At 42.6% G+C, this 23,294-nt stretch overlaps 1 protein-coding gene across 11 annotated transcripts in view; it reads left to right on the top strand.

Moving 5' to 3' along the window:
* ank1a (ankyrin 1, erythrocytic a) overlaps positions 1-23,294 on the top strand; it is a 79,829-nt gene that overhangs the window by 8,666 nt on the left and 47,869 nt on the right. For 10 of the 11 annotated variants that reach the window (XM_030104570.1, XM_030104571.1, XM_030104567.1 and 7 more), the window contains exon 2: positions 21,048-21,140. The exons of the other annotated variant lie outside the window; for it this stretch is intronic. In XM_030104570.1, coding sequence (XP_029960430.1) covers positions 21,048-21,140 — 93 coding nt within the window. The remainder of the gene's footprint in view (positions 1-21,047; positions 21,141-23,294) is intronic. 11 annotated transcript variants of the gene reach the window in all.

Raw genomic sequence — 23,294 nt, 5'->3', positions numbered from 1 at the left:
CGCTAATCTCTTCTCCCAATTGTTATTCTGATAGTGCAGCTGTTACGTAACTGCCTGAAACAAGAATTGAGAGATCAGGGTTATTGAAATGGATCCTCATCATGCCCAAATAAGAGAGGGAGAAAGAATGAGGCGATGTCTTCATAGAGGAATTTGATCGGCCACTGCTGAACAGTTCGCTGTGAAGAAAAGGAGAGCTTTTTTTAAGCTCCTTCTGGCTGATGAGAGAGGAGAGGAAAGGACAGGAGGTGGGATAGAGAGCCGAGCGTGGCCTAATGTCCAGGTACTCTCGGCCCTGCCTTGATATTCTCGGCCTCTGCAGCATCTTTTGGACTGAAACACACGGTCGCTACACTCGCCTCTGCAGTGAGCGTCCTAGCATTTACTGTATTGATCTGTCCCACTTTGCCCCAGAGGAAAAAGATTTCACTTGTCCTGTGTTTAGCTTTCAACAGTGGATCGTCTCATAACATGCTGGTGATCGGCACTGCAAAAAACTGAAGCTCTTGCCCAGTATATTGATCCATTTCCAAACTGAAATACATTTTACAGTGTTAACATTTAACAGTGAAACCAATTTACCTACTAATGACAAGAAGAAGAAGAAGCAGAAACAGCTGAAATATATTATAGATGTTTTGATCGCAAACAACAGGCCTCATAAAGGAGCACGATAACACTCTGCTAATATATCACGGGTACTGTAGATGAGGATGATGTCGATGTGACTGTTAGGAAGAGTTGCTGATTTATTTCAAGATTATGGAAACTGGAATTTTATGGAACTAGCAATCAAGCAAACAACATCCAAACAAGTTACACAACTGGCTCAGAGAGACAGCAGCTCTATAAATGTGAAGAAGCTGCCGCTATCTGGAACTGCATCAACATATCCATGATAATAATCAGTTTATTAAGTAATTGGTGCTTTACTGGTTAATTCATTGCTACCAACACTGTTGAAAAAAATACTCGAAAAATCCATTCCGTTCTTTGCAGTTTGTGCTATTTTTTAGTTTGTTTTTATGTCAAACTATTGCTAGTTTTAGTGTCAGCATGCCAGTGTGGGAAGCAGTGCATGTGTGGGAAGCACCTTATGTGTTGTCGATTGTGTGCAAGAGCTTGGTGTGAAGATGAGAGCTCAGACTGAAAGGAGTGAGATGTTGGAGGAGTGTGGGTGACCCTGGGGTGACTTTGTGCCCTTTTCCTCTGTATTGGATGACTGGTGTCTTATTTACCTGATTGATATGATGAGCCCTTATTTTTTTCTTTCTACCGGGGGAAAGAGAAATAATCCAATTCAAAAGCCAGCAGTACAGTAGGTCATTACGGCAGCGTGGCTTCCCGGCTGTAATTCTCCGTTCCAGTTCTCTGAGTGCGGACAATAGAGAAAGTCTGATTCATTTAATGGGATGGGCTGGAGAAGATTGACTTCATGATTGGAGTCTGAATTTCCTGACTGAATTAAACCTGCATAGTCCAAAGTGATGCCCCGAAATACAGCGTGGATGTTATATAAGCTTCGCAGGTCTTTTTGGCTGCAGATGCAGGTTTGGCTTTTATGACTGGAAGTCTTATTTGAGCAACACCAGAGCAGATGCTGGTTGGTGCCTTGGAGTATTCCTGCTCGCTCCCTTATGACACATCTTACTTAGCGGAGTGCAGATTTCTTGAGTCATCTAATCCTTGTGTCAAGTGTCATTACAGTGTTATAGCATCATGGACCTGTTATTAAAAGCTTAGCCATTTGTAAACCCCTTCATCTGAATCCCCCGGAGGGAAAGGTGGTGTCACTTTGATTTGATGCTCTTCACTTCTCATCCTCTCCAGCTTCCACAGCGATCCTCTCCTGAGTGTTGGCCAATAAAACACACGCCAACAGCCTGCGTTTTATTCCTGGATTGAACTTTGCTTCCTCTGCTGCAGCAAATGAAAACAGTTATCGTATCACCATGGATAAAATATTGCTTCTCCGCCAGTTCTAACAATTATTTTAAGCATCAATGACTCTGGCAACCACAGCGCATTTCCGCATGGAAACATTTACTCTGGAATCAAAGGTATCATTTTGTGAATTACTTTTAAACGCTCATATTGTGGTAATAATACTTCGATGTGCAGATGCTGGAGAAAAAGTGGCTACTTTTGTCTCCGGGGCAAATAATTTTAGTACAGAAATTCTCTTCATTGAATCGTTAAAGCTGTTGATTTGTGCAAATTCACTGGGTGATATTTGGCATTATTTTGAGTTTCAAAGCAGCATTTTAAACCGTCCTCCTTTCAGCTGAATGTTGCTCAGAGAAATGTGTTTCCTTTTCTTCTGATTTGTCTCTTACTCTGAGTAAATCTGTGAACAGGTTAAACGTGCTGCTGGGACGGAAAAGACCAAAACATGTCCTATAAAAGAACAGCTCTGCTGGCAATTTAAAAATGTGCATCGGAAAGGACATCAAAATGAGCCCAGAAAAAATGGAAATTTGAGCATCTATTGAGCAACTCAGTCGATCTTGGTAATGAAATAATTTATTGTGGTGGTTAATAGATCGTAATATTTATTTATATAATATCTGGATAATAGAGCAGCAGTGATCTTCAAGTAAAAAAAAAGGTTTCATTAACTATATATTGCAGCAGAAAATAATCTAAACACGATATATACTAAATTATGTATAGTTTATCCAGTTTAAGGTTGTGTGGTGCTGGAGCCGAACCCACCGGCTGACAGTCAGAGTGCATCCTGGACTCATCACCACATTAAACGCCGGCACAGAAAACATCTTGATGCCCCAAGGGGCAGTTTTGGAATCTGATTCGGTTAACCAAAACATACTGTCTTTGCACTGTGGGAGTAAAGTAGCCAGGTAAAGCCCACGCATGCATGAACATGCACTAAGACTGAAACAAAGCTGAAGATAACTCATTTGCTCCACTCACGTTCTGAGATAGGGGATTTTTTTTCTGTGTATGTTTTCTTCTTGTTCGCGTGTCTCTGGAGGAGCTCACTCGTTCATTGGGCAGAGGCACGTGGGTTGTCTTCTGGTGCAGGATTTACTGGCGAGCCGGGAGGATAGTGGTGTCACCCAGCCTCTAATTGGCTGACCCCGGAGATTTTTCTTGTGCAGATGCGGAGCCTTGGGGTCCACCCCCCCCCCTTTCCCTTTCCCCCTACCCTCTAGATTGCGATCCTCCATCCCTCCTATAATCAATCCTCCTGCCTCAATACAGCAAAGATCTCATTCCTTCTTTCGTCCTTCCTGCCGCAGGGAGGGGGGGAAGACATTGCAACACTGCAAGATCATAGAGTCGATCCTTAACACCTCCCTCTTTCCTACATTCAGACTCTGAGTTTGCAGTAAACATTATGGATCCACATTTAGAGGGAGAAGCAGGAGATTAAGTGAGCAACAGTGAGAGGACGGAGGGAGGAGGAAGGGGATTGGGGGTGTGGATCATTCAGTCACTTTTACTGTTACGGCAGCTTCATGTTTTCATCAGGCAGGGAAACGGGAGAGCAGCGTCGGCAGATACTGGAATAATCAACTTCCACTACATGTATTTGTCAAACCTCTGATCTGAAAATAGACATTTGTCCGTGTTGTGTTTCACCTGCATTTGTACCCCCCCTCCATATTAAATCAGTGAGGATCGAAGGGGAGGGAGGGGGTCGGTCCTCCGGGACTGGAGCGCTACGCCGGCTCGGGATGAAGGAGAATCTGTGTGCATGCAGCAGCTTTACAAGGTCAAACACACCTCGCGCTCCATCACATGTAAGCACACATGTATGTTGACTTGGCACACACACATCTCCTGCCAGCCAGCCCTTAGTCAGCACTGGATCGGCAGCTCTGCGAGTGTTGTATGCCGCCACCTAGTGTTGGTGTGAAGGACTTTCTAATCATGACAGCAACACTGACATCATCTTATTGATGCTGGTTTTGTTTTTACCCCTAAAGTCATTTCTCCTGTCTGACCTCTCAACACACAGTGTGTCGGTCTTTATGTGTCATGCTGAATTTTTGTGGCCTTTTCTGCTAATTCTAAAGCACCAAAAAAAAAAAAAAAAACTTTTGTATCCTTATTCTACAGGATACAAAAGTCCTACTTACATTGTAAAAGAGTTTGAGGAAATCAGTGCAACCCTTTGATCCATCTGTCGTTCTGGAGCTGTGTGTGTGTGTGTGTGTGTGTGTGTGTGTGTGTGTGTGTGTGTGTATGTGTGTGTGCGCATGTGAGCGTGTGTGTGTGTGTGTGTGTGTATTACACTGACCCCACTGAAAGCCAACAGCTGGCCCACTGATGCCTTTAATGATCTCAGAAACGCTGTCCTTTAAATGTTACTGACAGTTCATCTGAAAATTCATCTTCTTGGTATTTAATTGTCTTTGTTTTCAAGTCGACTCAAAAAAGAATATCTGGCACCTCTTTTAAAGAGAATTAGTCATTTTCATCGATGGCAGGAGACATTGGCTGGTTTGCATTTGGCTGCGTTCTTCATGTTTGTCTTTTTTCCGGTCCGCTCGTGCAGCGGCGCTCTCTTCGATCCCGTGGCCGCTCGCTTCACCCTTTCCTCGGCCGCTTCCTCGCAGAGTCTCTGTAAAGGACAATGTACAGTGGCGCTTGGGGCAATGCAGGACAGTTAGTGGAGTGGTAATGGAGGAAATGTTTGTTAGAGCACAGAGCACCGTGAATTTGACCTCCGCACCCCCTTAGGCTCAGACATTTAATTGCCTGCACTCTGCTGAATTGCTCCTGCATCTCATGCTGGTGCGTATCTCTCTAAAAGAGACTGCATGTATGTGTCCACTTATTGTGACTTCCTCTTTATGTGACCATATTACAACCTCTGGGGTTTCCTGTGGGACTAAAATAACTCCTGGATCAATATTCAGCCCCTTTTGGTTTAAAGGAAATGTGTGAAACCTGTGTAAAAACCAGGGATATCTGGAGTTGTTTTGGAGAGCGCGATAAGAGAGTTTAACGTTCATCAAGTGAACAGAGATTGTCTTGAACAATACTTGTTTCTCATGTTTAGTTTCTGTGTATTAAAATTGCAAGATTTCGTATCTATCTGATGTTTGTATGATGAAATAATGCACATTACAGAAATGACTCTATTACATTTATTATTGCGCTTTTAAGATAAGAATGTTATTATTATTGTTATTATTATTATTATTTTGCAATTGGACAGCACTTTTAACGCGCTTCCCTCTTTTTCTCCACTTTTTGCATTCGACCTTGATGGGTAAACTGAAGGTCATCATAAAGCCACCTCCTTACACGTCTTGCGTTTTTCCCTCCATTCATCAGTTTTCTTCTTGTCCCACATCCCCAGCCATCACTTCATTCTTGTCGTTTTTGCATTCTCGCCTTCTGCTGACTCCTCGAAACTGAATCCGCTTCGACACTTGTTCACTCAGATTTTCCTCCTCGTTCACTCGTTCACTCCCCTCTGAGATCCCTCATGGTCACTTCAGCCACACTCAAGTCTTTAAATCTTTCACATCTTATTCATCAGAATTCATAATTTGAAGTGTTTTTCATCTAATGCATTATGAGGCGCAGTGTGCGCAAAGAGCCCACTCCATCAGTTTAATGATTAATTTACACTCAATAAAATGTACCAATTCTATTTAATGGTCTTCAAGTAGAAAAGTGCCTCCCTGTAGTGCATTTCATTTCATCTATTGGTTGATTTCATTGTTGCTTTGTTTTGCTCTTTCAACTGTGTCTAATTCGTAAGGTATTTTTATGCTTCACCGTCCTTCCTTTTCTCACGATTGTAGCTTTGTTGAACTTGTTGTGTAACACACTCGGAATATCTCAGTATTGAGCAGAGGTGGGTGCGGGAGTGTGAAAAACTGTCCAATGCAGGCCACAAGCATTTGTGTGGAAACAGTTTCTAAAATAACTGGTGGTTCCGTCATGGAGTTTATGTTTTTCATTTTTAGCGGTCTGCAGACATGTCAGAGATCCCTCACTCTTTTTCCTTTTTCAAGCTCGTTTCTTTTAAGTTTGTGAAAAAATGTCATTTTGGATATTTCAGACAGCGAAATCCAAATTTTCTTCAAAGTTTGTGAAACAAATCAAACCACCAGAAGGTGAAATGTGCAAACTGCGTGATTGCGTGAGCTTCAAGTAATCGTGCATGTGTGTGTTCTCACTCAGCTCATGGCTCAGTGCAGCATCCAGACATCTGTTCCCCTCGGTGGTGAGATTATGGCACGTAGCTCAACATGCAGATATTCCAGCATTGGTGAATAATCTGGAAAGAGAAGTTCACATAATAAGTGTGGTGTAATCACTGAAAAGTCTCTGCAATACACTATAAAGTCAATCAGATGTTTACCATGATAGAGTGAAGAGACTATATATGATTGAGATTATCTGGTATTGATGTAATTAATTTCTCAAAGATTAATTAGTGGCACGTGAGAGATGGACCGGTCACAGCTCCCTCTGCTGGCAGGAGCAAGGTCAGGGCTCATTTCCATTCAGCTTCACTGTGACTCGGTCAGGATGGGAGCAGTCTCACGGTGCCGCATGATGCTGACAGCCGGTTCAGCGATCATCCACGGCTCACGGAGAGCGGACCGGAGGTGTGGACGACTTGGCGCTGTGATTCCCGTCTTGCGTTGTGTGTGACGCCTGTAACACCCCGTCTTTTTCCGCCGGCCACACATTGCCCCAGATACCAGTCCAGCATGCAGTAAACACTCTAGCTGTGTTCACACCAGCCTCTCCCCTCTGATCCAGTGCAGCAATCCAACACTGTTCTGCAATACTTTTACGCAGAGTCATCAATTATGCATTAAGGATTTCTGCACTCTTCAGTCATGAGCATGAAATACTGGGAGATGAAAAAGAGTCACAAGGTTAAATATTCATAGAATTTTCTTGAAACTTAATTGAAACAATGTATTCAGTCAATTACTCTTGAAGAATTATGAGCATCGATACGATTGATTCTACTGATATTATTCAAGCGTATCTGCTCTCTTTAAATCACTGCAAGCGTACATAATGAGTGTGTGGCGCAGACTGTCCATCTCTGTGCATCTGCATTAAAGAATTAAGATACGGCTTTGTCTTGTTCTGGGGTGGATTGAGATTGGATTGAGCTAGAAATAAACATTTTACTTGTTTGTTTCCAGCATTTGTATCTTTGTAAAGAAGGCACACTTGAATGTCCTAATGATGATAATATCACATTGATCATAACTTTATGGTTGCATTGGTTTTTTTTTAAGATCTAGTTTTTCAGTGCAAATGCATTTGTTTTTTCAAAGGGAAAACCAGAATTATTCCTAAAGTGTAATCAAAAAACACAAACAAGGCAGTCCTCTTCGTAGTTAAATTAATTTGTTTTTTTTCAATGCTATTTGAAAATGTTTCAGAATAATAATAATGAAAAAAAATAAAAAATTGTGGGATGAACAGAGGAAAATTACAACTCATTTTAGGTGCCAGCTGGGGCCACCCCTGAAGCTCTACCTCTTTGTTTAAGCAAATAAATAAATAAATAAATAAATAAATGAGGATACGTGGATGCTTTTAAGACGTGTAGAGGAAGTTTTGGTCAGCAGATGATCCTCACAGTGAAGACGTGGGCAGTGCGATCGGGAAACCCCTCAGCGAGGGACTGGTGTCGGTGAATTCTACACTAGAGCAGCACGACTCAGAGCGCAGAGGAGATTTCAACACTTTGTTAAAGACTGACTGAACGACTGGGGGGAGGAGATGTTACAGGTGTATGAAGCAGATGCAGGGAGACACAAGTAAATACCGACTCACTCAGTGTTTGTGGATGTGTTGCTACTTGGTTGAGCATTTGTAATTGCTGTCTGGGAAGGCAGATTTTAGTGCAGGGCTTCAAACAGTGTGTCTAGTGGTGTGTATGTGTGTGTGTGTGTGTGTGTGTGTGTGTGTGCGTACCGTCTGAGAGGTGACACAGATTAGCGGAGGCAGGTCTGGCACTGTGTGGTCCACAGCACTGCAGGGTCATGAATGTTTTATGGCAGAAGAGGTGAGCGTCGTCCTCCGGCTCACTCAAGATCACGTAGACGTTTATGACGAAAAGAGGCGTTTCATTTTCATGACTGGACCAACTGTCGTATCGATATTCCGAATCCATCGGATTCCTTTCACTTATATTTATGACAATAGCTCCACAAACAGCGTCGCTGCTGCGTTTCGCTGCTGTTTGTCCAAAGAGAGCCAGTCAACTCCTACGACCATGTGTCGGTGTTATCCTCGCTGGTTTTAGGTACGCTTACGTAAGAGGAAAGTGAAGAGCGGAATCAGCAGGTCAACTTCGTAGTGCCTCGCAGAAATATTATATAGCAGTATTTTCTCACAATGCAAAACCACATATGCTGTAAATGTTATTTTATGACAGACAGGCGTGAATAGTGTCGTGTTTCTCTCAGCTGATATGGTGCACGGTAACGCTACCCCTCCAGAACCCACGATACCCGAGCTGCTGCGGCTGAACTGGAGCCGCCGATCCTGTTCATACACACGCATGAACACGACTTTATTCATGTGAAAGGTCACATGTGCAATTGATTTATTCCCTCTATTTTTGCTTAATAATTGGTTATTTGAATTTTACCGCATCCTCTTCGATAATCCTTCTGAGGTTAAAAACACACGGTCACCTCAGTTTCATCATTTTCTCCTCAGCAAAACTTTTAAAGACCTGAAAATAAACAGACTGTTTTAAAGTAATACTGATTTTCAACAGCTCACAAAGTCTTCTGAACAGCAAACACACAAAAAATATTTGAATAGTTTATAAAGCAAACTCACATGGTGATGATGATTGGTTCAAACGGCACATGAGTTTTGACAGTTGTCCTGATGAGTGTCAGTGGCTTAACAAAACATTACCTGGTTTAAAGTGTGTTTTCGTCTTGATGCTGTTGCCATGTAGGAAACACATCCTGCATATATTGGTGGCTACGGACACACAAAGGACACTTTCTGTCGGAGCTGCGTGACGACACACGTCGGGCATCAGTGGTCGAAGGACGAGTTTGACAGAGATTAATGAGGCACGGGGTGACAGAACTGGAATGTAGATGAAAAAAAAAGGAAATAAAGACAAAGAAAGGAGGGAAAGTATACATGCATGAGTGTGTGTGAGAAGCAGATTGGGGAGGGCGTAGGTTCGATATCTAGCTTGGCACTTTCCTTCGCTGTTCATCCCTCTTTCATGCTCCATTTATTCAAAATGGCAGCCACTGTGCTGTCTAAGGTTGAAACTATTTCGAGGCTTTGCTTCTGGTTATAGACTTTTTTTTCGGTACATGCTGATGAAACCATTTTTGCGGCATTTATATCCTTTCAGCAGTCTGGAAGCATCGTATATTCCGTTTGTCCTTTCGCTAGAAATAGAGCAGCCACCTTTTTCAAACAATAGTGTCCTTTAGTGTTGTTCACCCCCAAAAAATCTATGTGATATGCTACCAAATAAATGTGAAATGTTTCTGTTTTGTGAGATATTCAGCTAATCGTCACTGCTGAAAGAGATTATTTTCAGTGGCCTCACCGAACGGGACATTCCGGCTTTGATTGTCACACTAAAGTGACGGGGATGTTGTTCTGTTGTACAGTGTCTTAGATATTCCTGAGTGCAGCTTGTTCTTTTTTCAGAGCGCGCTGTGTCCTCCCTCGCTTCAAATTACAGAACAAATTGTTGATTTGCCAGTTCTCCTCACTTTGATCCAAAATGTGTGTGCTCTGTGGCCCACCTCTCATTGATGATAACTCATTGCCAATTTTTTAAAGTATTTTCCCACACATTGTGCCTCCAAGTACCAACATATTTCTCCAGCAGGGCCAACAGTGTATCACCTTTACACTCTCAGCTTTTTTTTACCTCTCTCGACCCCTCTCGTCGTGTACGGCTTCACTTACAATGTTCCCTCTCATCACATTCGGACCTTTCTGCTCCCTGCTCGACTCCCTTTTGTGCGTATTCTCTCTGTTTTTGTCCACCTCTCCAGGTTTCAAGACGTTCGCATTTTTCTTTAACAGTCTCCTGCTTTTCTTTCTCTCAAGTCCTTGAACTGACCCCGGCCTTTCCATGTGTGCTTCTTTATAAGTCCTCAGCTTTGACAGCCCCCTTGAGCGGCTCACGCCCATAAAATCCCGTTTCAAGTGCTCTCTTCCTGTTTCAGAGGGCTTTAGTGAGGGTTAGGGACTTCTCTGCGGTTGGTATGTGTCTCATTTAAATCGGGGAGTTGGTGCTTTGTGAAAGCAGAAGTGTGTTTTTCTCAGGCCACAGGTGTGTGGTAGTGGGGGGGCTCCCATTGTCTCTGTCTCCTGTTTGAACGATGCCAGAAAAGGAAAGTAAATTAAAATGTTGAGGGACGGCAGGGGTTGAAATTTTGGTTGGTTTTTACTCAGGTTTCGTGGCTGCAGAGAGCTGGAATCTGACTCGCTGCACCACCGCGACCCCGGATGAATACTTTCTGATTGAGAGATCCGATGCAGTCCGATGTGTTTACATGGGCTCTGGGAATCGGATCATAAACGGGACTGAACTACGTCCTCCGATCCCATCAGAACGTTAATCAGTTCGGGCCAATCTGTTGTTTTAATATTGCACAATTTTACTCTGATCATATATGACTCATGTAAGAGAGACACACACACACACACTCACATTCAACAGTCAGCCTCACGTGCACGTTTTGGACTGTGGGAGGAAACGCACACGCACATGGAGAGAACATGCAAACTTTTTTTGCTTGCTTTAGTGGGTTAGTTGAAACAAATGGCATCTTCATGCTTTAGTGAACTGAGGGAAAATTAGTCACCAGTCATTTTTATAGGCAATTAAAGTAATTTTTCAAATGAACAGTCAGATGATTATGAGGTGGTCGTCCTTCACTGGTGAAATGATTTCCTTCATTTCTGTTTTTTTTTTCCTTCTTTTTTTGATGACTGGTTGCGTTTTGATTTCCCCTCGTTATTCTCTGCACTTGTGAGAATTTTTTTCCTGGACTGTTCATCAATGAAGAATAATCACTTTCCATCTGGAGATTCATCAGTTGCAGAAAATGAAGTGGTAATAGCTGGATGTATAGGTTGTGCTCTGTAGTTATGCAGATTAGGTAGCTTCTCTTCATGCGAGCTCCTTCTCTTGGTGGATTGGGAGAATTTAAAGCTGCTGAATTTAAAGCTGCAGTTTTTCGCTGCTTTTGCACTGTCATTCAACACGGTTTTCACCTCTTCATCTCGTCTATTTCTCTTTGTTTCATTTTATTGTTTTCACTCATCAGTTGTCCGGTCTTAATAGGACAGAAAATGAAGAAAATAAGACGTGGAGGAAGCGTGGAGAAGAAGCTTAGGGACACTTATTGGGAAATATTAGAAGGAATAGACGGAGAACAGGAATTGAAAAGGGGGTATGTAGTGATGAAACTGTCGGTGTCGATGGGGGAGACTAAAGCTCCATGAAAGCGGCTTGACTGTCCACCATCTGAATGAGCCCCACACTGCTGATAAGGATGATGAAAGGAATAGTGATGATAGTGGGGGTGCCAATTGGGTGCTATTTTTAGACGCATTCAGCCAGCCTGTTGTGTATGACTTTGTACGCGCAAGTGAACGTTTCTCTCTGCAGACTCCTTCACATGTGCGCAGGACGTTTATGCAGGCATGTGCAGAACTGCGTTAGCGCAAGGGTTATATGTCCAAGGGTGTGCGTGCGCGCAATCCGCTTGTGTGTATCGATGCACGCGCACACGTAGATGTGTGTAGCTCCTTCTCCGCTGTGCACATGGGTGTAGGTTTAAGCCACGTGCCATTAGTGCTGACTACAGGATCGGGAGAGCTGCTGCAGTGGTGGAGCTCATCGATGCACCCTCTTCATGAACGCACTGAAAATGGCTTTTCAACAGCTCTCTGTGTGTGTGCGCGAATCTTATAAGGGCATTGCAATTTTGGAAGCAAAAACGCATGTAATGAGAATGATTTAATATTGGAGATGAGTTTTTTAATGGACTTGCGTTATGCTTAGGTTTGGTTAAAGATCAGAGTTAGCCTATTAGTTATGGTTGAGGGTGAATTAATGCAAAAAGGTGAATGAATGACGTATAGATGTGTTTCAGTCTGCATCAATACGGCAAAATGTCTTTAGGGTGTAAAACTCTGCCGTGGTCGTGTCAAAATTGAGCTGGTGAGAAGTCAATTCACAGTCAAAGTGGTGAATTAACATGATTATTGTTTTCAGTGTTACTGTAATACAGCTCATCGTCGTCCTGTGGCGTTACATTACATTTACATGTACATATATATCACTGGAACGTGTACACACAAGAGACACACAGAACCCTTCAACAGTGCTATCAGCCATGAACCATTAAAATAAAGTCGGTCCGACCTTATAGAGGGATGGAGGGTTTCTCAGAGGTGGGAAAAGATTCATCAAATCCAGATACTTTCACAATGCTTTTTTCTTATTTTATCACTCAGAGATATTTCATGACTTGACATCAAAATTGCATCACAGTAACATGATAATAATCATTGAATTCTTTCGTAACGGATTAGTGTTAGTGTGTCTGGACAAGGACAGAAGATAAATCAATGCCAAGACAGTCAAACGTAAGAATACACTCTTCATAGCAAGTGAAGAACTGCAGTGAATTGTTTACTACCAAGACAGTGAGAGGGACGTCAGACAGCAATGAAAGGATGAGTTGAATTCAACATCAGGCTGCAAGTTTTATATCTTAAATGTTGTTTGTGTTTGTTGTTCAAGCCAGTTTACTTGCAGAATGTCTTCTGCTCTGCATTCATTGTTGCCAGCATTCATACATCTGGTAAAATGTGTTTCAGAATGTGATTTTGTTTCCCCTATAACAATTTCCTTACGTAACAGCCCACGTTGAAGACTTTTGGAGGGTTTTCTATTTTTAAAGGTCAGGAGCACAAATCAGTTTTTCGCTGTGGGATTTGACAGGCTTAATGCTTCGTCTCTCATCCTCACTGCTCCACTTGGCTGCTGTTTTTTGCCCCTTTCCCTCCCGAGAATATTAACCCTCAGATTCAATTTCCCCAGTGTGGATCTAATCAAGGATGCTTGCAATAAAGTTTCGTCTTAAGAACATTGCAGCAGCCATCCATAGTGTTTTATTGGCCATCCTTATTATGGCCGTGCAGAGTACATTCTGGCTCTACACTGTAAACCGGCTCATTGGACTGAAGAAGGTGAAGTGTTACTTGATATCAGTTTCTACGTCTCTTCACAGGGAATTCACAAAAAATCTGAATAGTTTACGCAAGTGGCTTTGAAAACTATAGCGGCTTGCAAAGTATTTATATTGTTATTGAGGGAAAACGTTGAGAAGTTTAAATCAGGGTTAAGTTATAAAAACTAGCCCTCATGCCCATGTTAACAGTGGAGGTGCTGCAGAGATCCACAGCTCAGGAACAATCTGTCCACAGGACAACCATCAGTTGTGCACTTTGCAAATTGGATGTTTATGGAAGAGTGGCAGGAAAGAAAAAAAAAAAAAAGCTACTGTTGAAACAAAGCCAGAGGAAGTCCCGTTTGCAGTTTGCCACAAGCCATGCTGGAGACACAGCAGACATGTGGAGGAAGGTGAAATATGGGGGCAGATCCTTGCGTTTGGGATGTTTTTCCTTAGGAGAGACAGGGATACTCTTCAGTGTTGATGGGAAGATGGATGAGAAGAGAAAGTTACCTGAAAACATGTTATTTTTCTTTTCAATTCACAACTATCTGGCGTCTTGTGTTGGTCTATCACATATAATCCCAATAAAATACATTTATATTTGTGGCTGTAATGTGACAAAATGTGAAAGAGTTCAATACTTTGGCACGTCGGCATATAAACTGTAAAAATCCTTCAGATTCATTTCTAAAATTATGTCATTGTTTTCCATTGTGAATTATTTCTGCTGTAAACTGGTACCGAGTAAAGCACATAGACATTTAAAGTGCTGCTTGTGCCTGTGTGTGTGTGTGTGTGTGTAAACAAAAACATACAGGTGTGAGGAGCGGCGAGTTACCACAGCGGAGGAGCTTAATGGGTGTTACATGTTGAAGTGATAGAGGGCGCATCCATCTTTCTGTCCCAGGAGGGAGCAGCAGGCGCTGGTAGTACAGCTCTGATAGATGACCAGCGGAACCCGGTGCCGTATTACTCCGATTGCTGAGCGCAGAAGTTCGCACAGTGCAGGCACACATGAGCAAGCACACACAAATACACTTAAATCATTTTGTGAGAGTGGTGTGTGTTTGATGCTGCTTATTGAGTGCTGTGCGGTGATTAAAAAGCAGTCATTGTTTCGAACATTGCTCTTCTGTTTTTGATGTTTTCTCTCAGCTTCTGAGCAACATATCTGACTGATTTGAAGATGAGTTCAAATCAGTGAGACTTTTTTTGAGGGGGTCTGATGGGGTTTTTTTTTTTTTATCACAACTTTTATCATAAAATGAGCTTATTGTTCTTTGTTGATTCATCTGCCTACTGCTGTGTAGGTCTCTCTTGTGCAGCCCCATATTGAACAATTGAACAAACTGTTTTTTTTAGTGTGGATCTTGACACGTTTTCATCAAAAACTGCTGCAACAGTCCACAGTAACTTGTCTGTTGATTGGAGCACATGAGCCAATCACCATCCTGTCACCAGTTCGGTGTATTTCCTGGATCCGTTTTTGATTGAGGCTGAGCGCTGCAGACCAGGAACACTTCACAGGAGCTGCAGGTCTGGAGTTACCTGGCGTCACAATACAATACACAATATAATATGATATGGCCCCTGTCAGAGGCGCTGCTGTCGTTAAGCTCATCTCCTTTTTCTGCTTATTGTACATCAGAATCTAGACAAAATGTCTATATGCTGCTTAACATGTCCTAATCTTTAACAGGTACCAAATACACATGATGTAACTGTTTTCAAAAAATTTGCAAGACTTTTTTTTCCCATTCATTCAAGTTGCCTTACTTGTATCACATTTGATCTTTCCAGCCTCTTTTGCACAGTTTTTTATTTAACATAACTTTCTTAGGGTTTATGTAAGATTGAGACCTTTTGGACAAAAAGTTTTGTCCCTTGAAAAAGTATTACAAAGCAAATGTCAAGTACAGAGTTGCTTCAAATGCAGATGATGAGGCTTTTCTGAGAGAGAAAAAAATTCAGACTCACACAAACCAACATCTAATCTTATTGGCGTTGAGTTTTTAGACATGTGTGGCTAGACTATCCTGTGCATGGTGATTATCACCGGACTGTAATACATTCAGTCCAGTATTGTGAGGTCCGTGCCCTGATTTAAAGACCCAGATCCATTGTGTGCCCTGATGTCTGTGGTACATCTGCTGTTCCTGTTGGTTTTTAATCTTGGCATGTTTTCTTTGGCTACACTTATTAAAGCATGTAACGTTCATGCCACACTTGGCAGGGGTGTGTTTTTCTGGAGCGGTAGGTTGCCCCCGTCTGCATGTTGACGCGAGTCTGGGTAATCCACTGGCTGCCCCACTATGCTTGTGCGTGGCTCTGGGCTGGCCCCATACAAAAGAGCAGACCTGAAAAGCACCATAATGAGGCACAGGCTGGAAGAAAAGGCATGTCTCTTTCCATTTCTCTGAACGAAAAGAAAAGAGGGACATAAAAGAATAGGAGACAAGAAAGAAAGATGAAAATAAGCCTTTCAAATCCAGGTTTTTGGCCGCGCTGTCTCTTTGAGTTTATCTTTTTTACCATGCATGTGTTTTATTATGGTAATGAAATGTTGGATAAAAATAGTCTTAGATGGACGAGCAACGGTTTTTTTTTCACTGGAAGGAGGAGAGAAATAGCGGGGAGGGAGCAGCGGGTACAAGTCATTGATAAAATGCATAAAGAAATTTCAGCTGGCTTCCCTGTACCTTGTAAGTTCCCTTTCTGTCGCCTCTGTCTTTCATAAGTCACGAGTCCCACGGGTTCACTTGAAACAGAAAGATGTTGTTTAGTTTGTCTACAAGTCATAGTTCAATCTGAATGTGTTCCAATTAGCAATTAAAAACTGTAAATCAGGGAAGTTTCATTGTAGCTCCTTGAATTAAATAATCCATTAGTGGTAATACGATGTGTCAGAACACTCATGTTAACTTTGCTGCATCCCTCTAAATGTTTACATTAAGCTCACTGTTCTCAGTAGGGACTCATACCGACGCTCTCAAAAGGTTGTTTGGTTTTTAACGGACTCCTCCACACACAATCCTCCCGGTGAGTATTCTCTTTGGCGGACAAAAAAAAGGTACAGAAGTGAAGATCAGAAGAGGGTGTACTTTCTTTCCACTACAGAGAACATCAAAGCAGCATGTCCTCCGTGTGCCGCGATGTTAATCTTTGTGCCTTAATGACCTTTGACTTCTGCGAGCTCAGCTGGGAGGACAGGAAGAATGAAGAAGGGGTCGATGAAAAAAAAACAGGAACACTGCATGTGTGACGCAGCGCAACGCAAGGAAACAGCATGACAGGTGATGTCAGACGCAGGAAAACTAAATAATTTAAGATGAACCGAGGCCAAACACATTGGAAATCATGTTCGGATGAGATGGAACCAATAAACTACATTATCTTTAACATGTGCGCAAAGATAAGCAAATATTAAAATCATTTAAAGTAGATCATGTAAACATACTGAACTGCACTAATATTTAGGGACACTGATAGACATGATTATATTGCCCATTCTTGTGAAACAATACACTGTTTAAATAAATCAAAAACATTTTACTGTGAGTTTTATTCATTGTGTATTCTCATCTTTTTGAGGTTTTCTGACTCTGGCTCAAAAATCTGTTTTATTTGTTTGAAACATTGTTAAACAGCCTGGAACAGCCTCAAAAATAACTTAAAAATGAAATCAACTTAACAATCAAATTAAATCAAGACAGTTAAGGATAAAATAGTGCAGCTGCTGTTTTCACCACACTGAGGCAGAACGTGAACCCAGATGGAGAGAGAGACGGCGAGTGGAAGGCAGAGAGGGCCGGGGTGATAGGTGGAGGTGACTGCACCATCCTTTTCTTTCATCCCACCTGGCAGGTCCACCTGTGCCCCTGCAGAAACCTCCTCTCTTCTGCTGATGGAGCCGGTGCTGCTTGCCGCTTGGCACAGAGCTGGAAGCTCTCGGCCATGCATTATTCATGAGGCTGCGATCTGCAGAGCTCTCCTGTTCATTCCCACTCTGGACGTTTTACTCCATCTCTCTGTGAAAGTCTCTTATCTATGTCTGCTTACATGTGAAACCTCTCCCCGGTTTCAGCTGTGTCGAGACATGATGTTTTATGAATCAGTGTTTTTGGTGGAGCCGTTTTAGGATGAGCTTTTTAATGCCGCAGAATACTTGTCTCCTCTCACATAATGAAATACTTTTAATGACATTATATGGCTCTGCGATAGAATTCCTCACACACTGAACATACTGAATACCACATTTTTTTTTTTTTTGTCAAAGGTACCTATAATTTATATATATATATATATATATATATATATATATATATATATATATATATATATATATATATATATATCATGCAAGTGATGTAATTGCCTATAAAAAAGACTTTAATGCATCTTTCTAATATTCATGTTCCCGTCATGTCTGCTGAGCTATATAAACTAATTTCTCCTCTTTAATCACCTCTGGAGTTTATCACATGAGGCGCTCATCCCCTGAGCTTTCTGTTCAATCCCACCGAAATAAGAACTGCAGACCTGATGAATCTGGTGTCATAAGGGATTCTCAGGAGCTCCCATCAATTCACCACCTCGGTGAAGAAGCTTTCTTGTTATAACTCCACTTGAGTCGACTTAAATAATTTAGCAGCAGTCCATTTAGTTTAGATACTGTGTCAGCCTTTCACGAGGAACCACCGGCCCAGCCCGACCTGTGACATTAAGAGCTTGATTACTTGATGTTTATTCTGCACTTGAGGGTAATGGACAGGAAGGTGGACAGCTGAGGGGGAAGCTGATGCACTGCTGGACTGAAACAAACTGCTCTGGTAACTAGTTGTCTCGGGAGAGGTCCTTGGTTTTTAATGCTGCAGTCATTTGTTTATCACAGCTGATCTGAACAGAGTGTGAGATGTTGAGGTGGAACGAGCTCCTGCTTCTCCGTGGACTTTCCAATTGTTCCCCCCTACAATTTATATAGCTTTATATATTTTTTTAGAGTTGATGTTTTCTCTGTGGGTGGTAAACCAGCCAGATGGTGGCACTACAACAAGCCCGGACACATTTTCTGAAGCATGTGTTTAGGAGCTATGGTGCTTTTTTTTTGTGTTTTAATTAAAATGTGTGGTTCTTCTGCTACATTCAGCTTAAGTGACATTGTTGACCTCTGCAGCATGAAGGACATCTAAACTGTGTTTTCGTCACGCAGATGTGATTTTGTTTGTGTTTGATGGACAAAGGGCACTGCAATGCAGATTATTTTTTTATATTTCATTTGTGAAGAAAGACTGATCTGATAAGTGTTTCATTTTACGTTGTGAGTGTTTTAATCCCGGAGTCACATTTTTTTGTCACAACACTTGAATGGCAGGAACTGTCTTTAAATACTTTTAATATTGTTTTGTGCATTTCGGATTGTCAGTGTAAGCAACCGTTAATGGACAAAATGATAATTCCCTTTTCTGTTGCGACCCACATTGATTGTATTCTTCTCATCTTGGACTTTGTAGTGAGCTCTGCCCATTTGAAAGAGGCTGCTAGTGAGTTGTTCAGAGTCTCGGAGTTTCATTCTTTTATCCCTCTAATCTGCAGCGTAACGCTTTGAGTCCGATGCGTGTCTGCTCACTGTCCCCAGGCTCCTGCAGGCTCCACGGCAAATGGCCTGTTACACTTATCAGCACCTCTCCCACCTCCCTCCACCTCCCCCGCCTCTATCTGTCTGCCCACCCCCCGCCCCCCCACCCGTCCCTCCCTGTCATCACTAGCCGTCTGCTATTTAATCCAATTATTCCTTTAAGCTGACACGCTCTGTAACTTGCCACAAACTCCGGGGCTGACGCCCCCGTGCATCGCGTACACACACTCACACACACACACACACACACACACACACACACACACACACACACACACACACACACACACACACACAGTGACTGAGCACTGGCGCTGCAGGTCTGCCTCACAGATGAAGGTCATGAAAATTTGTGAGCTGAGCAAGTTAAAACAGGGATCAAAAGTTGCATGTGTTTTACTCTGCGCTCACGTTGTATTTGCCCCCCTTCCGCTTGTTTTGTCTATTTTCAGGTGTCCTCACAGAGGCTGTGGCCTCTGCTGTCATCGTCTGATTCACTGTATCCTTGAGGTGACTCTATCTATTTCTGTGTGTTGCCCTCCGCGTTCCCCGCGACGCGCCGGCCGGCATCTGTCTTCACAGTTGCGCAGGCCCGGTGCAGAAGGTCCTGCTCCCGCTCTGCGTGCGCCGTGCACTCGGGCTTCTAGTATTTCTGTTTTTATGGGGATCAAATGTCGTCACAGAGACATGAGGAAAATCATCACAGGGGTATAATTTGTGGCGTTCCTCTCGGTGATTTCTGTTGATGAGGATCATCACTTTTTTGGGGATAAATTAAAAATTTTTGGTGCAATTTCAATAAAGACTGGATTGAAATGATGTTAGGACTGAGAATGCAGTAGATCCTTCAAATATTAGTATAATATTAGATTACACTCCCTTCCTTTGTAAGGGATTATCTATCCTATACATGCAGTGTCCATACTTCTGGTTTTTAATCTGCAGTTCTTTCTCTCAATCAACAGTTTAGGTGCTAAGTACCCAAAGATCTGTCAGCTGGGTTTTGAAAATCGCAACCGGTACGGTAAAAACTGCCCCAGTTAAGATTGAATGCAGGGTTGCAGCGATGACAGAGTAATTAATCCCTGGAATCTGCAATTTCACTCCGCTGCAAGTCTTGACAACTGTTTTCTGCCGCAAAGGGCCAGCGAGCGTCGTCACAAAAGAAGCTGTGTTTGGTTGTTTTGGGTGCTGACACGACAACAGTAGAGAGTAACAGATGGGGTGTGTGTGTGCGTGTGTGTGTGTGTGCGTGTGTGTGTGTGTGTGTGTCAGGAATCGAGCTGGCTGGCTGCAGTTCTCATTTGATCTGAATCTAAACTGAGTCTAGTCAAAGCAGACTCTGACAGTTTGAAAGATGTAGTAATGCCGCCAGACTTCTGCACACTTCGGGGTTTTTCTTGACGCTCGGTAACGTTTGGTAGCTGCTGTTTCTTCAGCTCCACATGCTGGTTTTCCACTCCTCGTCTGCAGCGCTCGACTCTCTCTGTGTCTCACAGTGAAAGGCCAAACTCGGCTTTACTGTCTTTCGGTCTTTTGGACTCTTGCGCTAAACGCTGTTTTTGCTGTTCTTCTCTCAGTATTGTGTGTTGTACTGCACATGTGTGGTTGCGCATTTCTAAATGAGAATCTGGGGTAAGTACGTTACATTTCATGAGCGGATGCCACTTGCACAAGAGTGATTAGAAGGAATCCGATCTCACTTCGGGCTCTCCACAGCAACACTGCTGAACCATCCGTGACCCTCCTCCATCATCATCCGTGTGGTGTTGCCCTCTACTCACCTGTGCGTGAGTGTGTGTGGATGTGTGTGTGTGTGTGATATCCTCGTGTCTTGCTACATGGTGCCTCCACACTCATACCACTCATTCTAACCTGACCTGTTTCCTGCTGGGAGAGGTTTCTGGGTGGGTTTGGAGGGGGGGGGTTCGGGTTTGGTTAAGGTGGGATGGGACAGGGTGGGTCAGAGGGGTCGGGGTGGTTCCTCTTCTTTCTCCCCCTCCCTGCTGTGTTTTCTCTCTGTGTCTGAATATGATGTTCACCTGTTCCTCTTCTCCATTTCCTTGCCATTGTTTCCTGTCCGCTCTGCTGCTCTGCCCTCCTCCCTCTCCTCTCCTCTCCTCATCTTTCCTGTCTCTCGATCTCTGCTGCTCACTGTTGCGATTAACTGGGCTCTGTCTTTATGTCGTATGTCCTTTTAGGCCCACGCCGTGCATCGCTGGCTAATCGATCAGGACAGTAGTGTGAGCTCTGAGATGCCGGATGGCCAAGGAGTATGGCACTATGATGATGAAGTAAATATCAGCAACACGTATATCTGGCTTTTCCTATTTCTTTATCTCTATATGTATATATTTCTATATTATGTATTTATGACCATCTTGTATCTGTCACCTAAACTTTGTGTCCCTGTTGTTGCACTGCTGTTGTTGTTTTTATCTTTATCTCTCTTGTTTTTGTTGTGTGTTGCTTATGGTATTGTAGTTCTGGTTCCTTTGACTTTCTAGTGTTGCTGTTGTGCTGTGAGCTGACTCAGTCAGGTGTCGTGGGATCAAGCTGGAGCTTTTTATTTGTTCCCGTCTTTTGCTTGACATATCGTACTAACTTGCTGATTTTGATTTTCTCATTTGATTTCTTTTGCGTTCCCTCTTTTGTTGTTTTTTTTTTTACATAATTATATATAACATGAGTGTGTATCTGTATCCGATTTGATATTTTTATCAGTGTCTGTGATTCCTCTTAAATTAATGTTCTCCAGCAGCATATTAAATGGCAAGAGTCCACGGGGAAAATATAGCTTTGATATAGTTTCTATAGACTTGACACTAGACACCGTTTCACCAAGTACCTCACAACAGTTTACAGTAGTGATAACGGACAACAGTCCCAGTATTTTTCCTGTGGGTTCTTCTGATATATAAAATATGCTTGTGTCATTCTGTGTTCGTGTTTGAAGGTTGAATCACAGTGTGCGTGCCAGTGACTGAGTGAGCGTTTGTGTGTAAAGAGATGTGTGTGCAGGGGGATGTGCTCGTGTCCTGTTTGGGGATTTGATCTCTCACTGAGTCTGTGTGCATGCCTCGTTTCCGTCCTCGCATGGCTTGGGTTTGTGTATCGGTACAAAGTACACCCTGAATGTCTGACTGTACCTCTGTCTGTGTTGTGTCTGTGCTTCGGTCAGTGTTTGTGAAGTCTCCATTGTGTCTCTTGCTGTGGTGGTGGTGCCTGCCTTTGCCGTGCCTCGGATGTGTCAGTCTTGTGTATTTCCTGTGCCACTGTTGTTTTGTGCTGTGCTTGTGTTTTGTCTGTTTTTATCTACTCAAGCAGTCTGGGATATGTTTGCCAAAGGTTTTATTGCACCTGTCTAATAGATGATCTTGAATCCATTTCCACTTGTCGGAGGAGAGATCATCTAAGTACAATAAGACTGCTGGGAAACTTGTTCCAGACGCCTTTTTGCTCCTGATGATTTTCCCCTCAAATCCTGGCTCCCTCCCTGTTCTCATGCCAAATTCCCGACCCTCCCGATCTCCATATTGCTCCCAAACACCCCGGAGCATCATTGGCTTGACCTTTTCTAAAACTGAACAATTTCCAGCTGACTAAGTTTTACAGCATATAAATCATTTGGAAATGCAGCTCGCTGCAAAAACAATGAGGTGACCACATTTACCACAAAATGGAGGTAACACACACTGAGCATGTGAATACGTGTGTAAGCCATCATGAGAAACTGACCAACATGCAACAATATGGAGTCTTTCCCTCGGTGATGCTCTTGAATGTGTGTGCACTCTGCAAGTGGAATTCCTTCTAAAAAGAAATTTAACCGTTTGTGTGAATGTGTGAATGATATTTTTTTTGTTTCTTTATTTTCTTCTGTCAGAACAACAAATGTCATCTTGTAATATACGCAACAGAAGCCCTTTCTAGCTGGAACAATGCATTTTAAAATACCCGCAGCTTTAACCAGCGCTTGTTTTGGAAAGTGGTCGGGTGAGTTAGTTTTGGCAGCAGCAGAGGCACGAGTGCACATTGATTATTTCAACACGACAAAAGAGACCCTTATAAGCCCAGTCCACATCTCACTACATGAGCAGCTTAAAGTAAAACCCTGCAATAGGACTTTTCTTCCTCTATTGCCTTAGTCCTGCACGTTTAAATAAAACTACAGACTATTAATCATGGGTTTATTATTTTAGCTGAATGCAACAGTTTGGTCGTTAATATGCATTTGGAAATAAGTGACTTTTTAGCTCGAACTAGAAATAGCTTGAAATAGAACAAAAATTGCAAAAAAAATATGAGTCAGAGGAGGGTACAGGCTCTAAACAAACTAATATTCTTCTTTAAGCTGCACAAGCATTCAGGTTACATGGTGGATACATTGAAACCGCTGTGTAGACTGAATGTTTAGGCTCTTTTATCTTCTTCAGTAAAATGAACTG

Source organism: Salarias fasciatus, chromosome 12 (assembly GCF_902148845.1).
Source record: "Salarias fasciatus chromosome 12, fSalaFa1.1, whole genome shotgun sequence".
Lineage (NCBI taxonomy): Eukaryota > Metazoa > Chordata > Actinopteri > Blenniiformes > Blenniidae > Salarias > Salarias fasciatus.
The sequence above is the reverse complement of the archived record's forward strand: the minus strand, read 5'-3'. Positions and strand labels throughout refer to the sequence as shown.